Source organism: Ammodytes marinus, assembly GCF_949987685.1.
Source record: "Ammodytes marinus genome assembly, chromosome: 6".
Classification (NCBI taxonomy): domain Eukaryota; kingdom Metazoa; phylum Chordata; class Actinopteri; order Uranoscopiformes; family Ammodytidae; genus Ammodytes; species Ammodytes marinus.
In genome coordinates, this window is record NC_137235.1 from 804,335 (window position 1) to 810,426 (window position 6,092).

The 6,092-nt window shown below is 38.9% G+C and overlaps 1 protein-coding gene across 1 annotated transcript; it reads right to left on the reverse strand.

The window, feature by feature from the left end:
- Window positions 1-655: 655 nt before the first annotated feature.
- sertad2a (SERTA domain containing 2a) lies at window positions 656-2,560 on the reverse strand (the record flags this gene model as incomplete). Its single annotated transcript, XM_080029845.1, has 2 exons — window positions 656-1,259; window positions 2,487-2,560. 2 exons carry the CDS (start codon window positions 2,558-2,560, stop codon window positions 656-658), a joined length of 678 nt encoding a protein of 225 aa, XP_079885971.1.
- Between the last annotated feature and the right edge of the window lie 3,532 nt (window positions 2,561-6,092).

Sequence of the window (6,092 nt, forward strand, 5' to 3'; positions counted from 1 at the left end):
TAACTTGACATCCTCAGCCTCATAACAATCTTTTTTTTTTTTTTTTTTTTAACCTTTATTTCTACAGGTAAATCCCATTGAGACCGAAGACTCTTTTTCAAGGGAGACCTGTTTTCCTTTCCCACGTTACCATTCACACACACACATTCATACACCGATAGCAGCAGGCTAACTATCGACATTCACACATCTAACCTGACTGTTATCTTTTGCGTTCAAAATCCAACCACATTTCCAAGTCCAATCAGTTGCCTGTAAAATTACGAATTAAATTTCGTACCATTACAAAAAAAATTCCGTGTATAATTACTCTTTTTTAATATAAAAACGTTTTTTTTCAGAAATTACAATTGAATTCTTGTAATATTACGAGACTTTTGTTTTTGTAAAATTGCAACTTTTTCCATAATTTTACGACTTTACTCTTGTAACTGATGTATCTACTTTTCCCTCAATACTCCGTCCTATCAAACTGCACACACACACACACACACGTACTCACTGACACGCACGAACACACACACACACACACACACACACACACACACACACACACACGAACACACACACACGCACATTTACTCACTGACACACGCACACTCACACTACCAAAACTGTAGAAAAAAAAAAAAATTAAAAATCTTCCCTTGTCATCTCAGCTTCCCACCAGAACCTCCATAATATGATCCAACTCTGCAAAGTCTATTTGAAACGGCAGGTTCTGAAAATATGGATTCTGGTGTTGATGTTGATGTTGATTTTGATTTTGAACGCCGAACTTTGACGTCAGCCCGAAGTCATACAAGGACGTGTCGATGTCTGTGAACAGCCCGTCGTCGATGGCAACATCTGTGTCAAACCAGGAAGTCGTTTTTTCATCTCCATCTTCATCTTCTTCTTCTGTGGATTTTTCTCGCGTCGTTACAACGTCAAACCCGATAGAATCATAATCAGAATCATCAGTGTTGTGAGCTGAAACAGATGATGTTGTTGTTGTGAATTGGGATTCTCTATATAAAGGCCCAAGCTCTTCGATTTCTTCCAGTGCAGAGTAGAAGCTATTTTTGTCCTTGTGCGGAGGAAGGGCTGAAAACATTGGTGGTATATTTTCGTCCAATCGCGTCGCAGGGTTCAGGTGTGATGTCACAGAAGTGGGCGGGATTTGTCTGTAGCTTAAAACAACATCAGCAGCAGCAGCAGCAGAAGAAGAAGAAGAAGAGGTGGAGTGTAGCACAGTGTTGTTGACGCCTCCCTCCTGCCTGAAAAACACAAGTTAGAACGTGTTAATGAACAGCCTAGGCTCTGTAAATAAAGGGGGAAAGAGGGAATGTAAACAAAGTGGCCTAGGCTGTTTAGACTTGCTTTTTTTTGCTGTATTGTGAGATAGATAGATAGATAGATAGATAGATAGATAGATAGATAGATAGATAGATAGATAGATAGATAGATAGATAGATAGATAGATAGATAGATAGATAGATGGATGGATGGATGGATGGATGGATGGATGGATGGATGGATGGATGGATGGATGGATGGATGGATGGATGGATGGATGGATGGATGGATGGATGGATGGATAGATAGATAGATAGATAGATAGATAGATAGATAGATAGATAGATAGATAGATAGATAGATAGATAGATAGATAGATAGATAGATAGATAGATAGATAGATAGATAGATAGATAGAAAGATAGATGGATAGAAAGATAGACCGACAGACAGACAGACAGACAGACAGACAAGTTAGAACGTGTTAATGAACAGCCTAGGCTCTGTAAATAAAGGGGGAAAGAGGGAATGTAAACAAAGTGGCCTAGGCTGTTTAGACTTGCTTTTTTTTGCTGTATTGTGAGATAGATAGATAGATAGATAGATAGATAGATAGATAGATAGATAGATAGATAGATAGATAGATAGATAGATAGATAGATAGATAGATAGATGGATGGATGGATGGATGGATGGATGGATGGATGGATGGATGGATGGATGGATGGATGGATGGATGGATGGATGGATGGATGGATGGATGGATGGATGGATGGATGGATGGATGGATGGATGGATGGATGGATGGATGGATGGATGGATGGATGGATAGATAGATAGATAGATAGATAGATAGATAGATAGATAGATAGATAGATAGATAGATAGATAGATAGATAGATAGATAGATAGATAGATAGATAGATAGATAGATAGATAGATAGATAGATAGATAGAAAGATAGATGGATAGAAAGATAGACCGACAGACAGACAGACAGACAGACAGACAGACAGACAGACAGACAGACAGACAGACAGACAGATAGATAGATAGACAGACAGACAGACAGACAGACAGACAGACAGACAGACAGACAGACAGACAGACAGACAGACAGACAGATAGATAGATAGATAGATAGATAGATAGATAGACAGACAGACAGACAGACAGACAGACAGACAGATAACTGAGTAATACATTACCTGGGTTTTCTCCTGGAGTCTTGGTGTATCTGTCGGATGACGCTGTTGATTAGCACGCGCCGCTGTAGCTTCATGCTAACACTAGCGTAAAGTTTCATCAGAGAAACGTTGAGCAGCGTCTGTCTGGTGTGTGTGTGTGCAGGGAGGGACACGGCACACACACACACAGACACACACACACACACAGACACACACACACACACGCCGGTCTGTCTGTGTGTGTGTGGAGGCAGGGAGAGAGCACACACCCCCTCTGAACAGTCCTCATCCTCACAACGCTTACGCTTCACACCAGAACCAAACATAGATCTGTGGAGAGAGAGACAGAAATATTAAGAAATGTTTTAACTTTTATTGGACAGTGTGGAGTTGTTGCCCAAGAAATGTTTCACTTGTTGATTCTACTGCTAAGAAGAAACCTGGACGTACAGCAGAAGGTATAAAATCCATGCGCATTGTTCGCACTAGCCACAATATGTAAAAATAAAGCAAATTTTCTAACAAACAAGAATTGATAAGAACTTAAACCTGCAGTGTGTAGAATTGTGGGTTTTATTTCCTGGCAGATTTTGTAGAAAGTAATTATAATATCCATAAGTACATTTAATTTAGTGCATAATAGCTGAATTTTTTTTTTTTTTAATTATTATTTTTCCCCTTAGAAAGGGTCTCATATATGTCCATATTTCTGCATATTTTGGACCAAGGCCTAGTGCCGCCATCTTGAAAGTGTCATAGTTGGAATGTCATCAGGTACATTGTTTAAAATTTAGAATTGTTCTTGTCCTTGAAGGCCACTGTAGCTTCTGTTATTACTCTAAAGCAGGGGTTCTCAACCTTCTGCAAGCTGGGCCCCCCCAAAGCTGGGTCATTGCAGTTGGGCCCCCCCACTGACCCTGACAACCTCCCCCCATCCCCCCCCCCCCCCACACACACACACACACACACACACACCACCCTACACAGATAGATAGATAGATAGATAGATAGATAGATAGATAGATAGATAGATAGATAGATAGATAGATAGATAGATAGATAGATAGATAGATAGATAGATAGATAGATAGATAGATAGATAGATAGATAGATAGATAGATAGATAGATAGATAGATAGATAGATAGATAATCTATTATTGTTATTATCACAAGGGCTAGGCCAGTGGCGCACCTTTGAGTTGAACATTGGGTTTAGGGTTGGGGTCCGGAAATTTCTTATATTTTAACGTTAAATTCTGGTGCACTTTAAAAGCTAATTATGAGATCGTATCAATGAGACACTGAGGAAATGTTTTTTTTTAAATCTCCTTAGAAGAGAGGAAAATAGTAGCCTAAATAGAACATACACAGAATGAATTCTACAATAGGTATACCTGTTATGAAAAAGCTTCACAAAACAAAGTCTATGATCAATGGGAAACACTGCTGTCTGACAACCCAGTTCAGAGAATGTTTCAACTATTGAGTCTTGGATTTGGAAAGTGGCCAGATTTAGCTCAAAATGCTACCTGCGATTAATGTGCTGTGCAGCCTGAACGCGGAGTTGTGTGTGTCTCAGTGGCGATTCCAGGAAATTTTGACTGGGGGTGGCCAAGGTGGGCCACAGAGCTAGAGTGGGGTGGCCATCGCACCCCTGAATGAATAGCATGTGATATGCTGTACAACCAATTCAAAGATGATTTATAATCCCAAATGCCCAAATCATGTTAGTATCCATTGTAATGTTTGTCAGAAAAATAAACCCCTGAAGGGGGGTCTGGGGGCATCCCCCCCAGAAGATTTTTTTGTGTTTTTAACATGTAATCTAAGCATTCTGGTGCATTCTGGCGAAGATAATAAAGGAAAAAGTCAATATTTATTTCAGTTCAGATGAATAGTAAAATTAGCAAGACAACATAACTTGCTAGCAGCCAGATGCCTAACAACTGGACAGAGGGACGGATGACCACTAGCTTTTGACCAAATATCTTGCTAAAAAAATAAACCTTTATTTATGAAATTCTGCCCTAAGAACATGTTACACTTGCTAACTACAAACTTAAATTTTTTTATTCAGATTTCAAAAATCTGCTGGGACACGTGCCCATACACATGCATGTGGCACGCATGTCACAAGCACACTTATGCTGTTTTCAAGACCTTTGCTGACCAGAGACCAGTTCTAGTGGCCACAGTCCTACCATTAATTCAGTACTTAATTGCAAACTGATCTCATATCAGTGGATTGGAGTGTTTGTGTGATGAACTTGGCAACTACCTATCAAAAAAAGTTAAGAAAGAAAAAAAATACATATCATCTCTGAACTAGGATACATATCAGGAAAAAAATTGAAATTACAAAAAAAAAAAAAAAAAAAAAAATTAAGATTTTTTTTTTTTTTTTTTTTCATCCCCCTCGCGCCCCCCGGTAGGACAAAAATTCAGCACTAAATTAAACGTACTTATGGATATTTTAATTACTTTCTACAAAATCTGCTAGGAAATAAAACCCAAAACTCTACACACTGCAGCTTTAAAGAATGCAATGTATTATATTTGATCTAGATAAATAAAATGAACTCGACTTGAAGTATCGATCGGAGCGAGAGTTTGAACAAAAACAGAAAATGAAAGATGACTCATGTCCTAAAGATCAAACACACACAGTCTGGTGACAAGCAGCTCAGGTTAGAAAACCCCAAATCTACGGGGAGAAAGAGACACACACACACACGCACACACGCACACGCACACGCACACACACACACACACACACACACACACACACACACACACACACACACACACACACACACACCCTAACCATTGACCCCGCCCCCACTACAGTGTTTACGACGTGAACATGTTTATACTTCTCTCTCCTAGTGTTTACTAATGGCTAAAGCCTTTTTCACTTTATAGATATAAAATGGCTATGTACAGGTCTTAAAAATCGGTTTTTTAGCATGTTTTTAAGAATAAAATATATCGTAATTGAGATAATTAACAACATATGAACAAATCCTTCTGTAATAACCTTCAGAATAGTGCTGAGAATGATTATGGAAAGTTTAGTCGATGTAAGTGCTTTAGAAGTTGAGATTTTTGGTTCAGAGTATTGAGATAATGTCCGTTAAAGATGGTTGTACAGGAGAAATATACAGACGCAAACAGACAAGGTTTAGTCAAATAAACACCTGAATGTACATGTTGCACCTTTGATTTATACTAGTATGAAAGAAGACATGTTATGGAAGATAAATAGACAAAAAAAATTGCAAAATTGACCAGTGGTTGAAAAAACATTGTGTGTGTGTCATAAATCACTGCGGTTGACCCAGCTGTCTTAGCGGTAGCAGCTGGCTGACCTCCAGGCCACCGGCTGTTCCTACACCACCTGCCCGTCCACCAGGCACCGAAACACGGCCACACACACCACACAACACCCGGTGAAATGCGCGATCCTGGTTCTTTAAATAAATTGTGTTATTGATTATTAACTAGACTGTAGTAGGCTAACGTTTTTTTTTTCTTTCTCTACGTTAAAGGTGCAATGTGTAACTTTGTATGTGTCAGAGAAGTGAAAAATATTCTAAGGTATATTCTCATAATAACGGAAATAAACA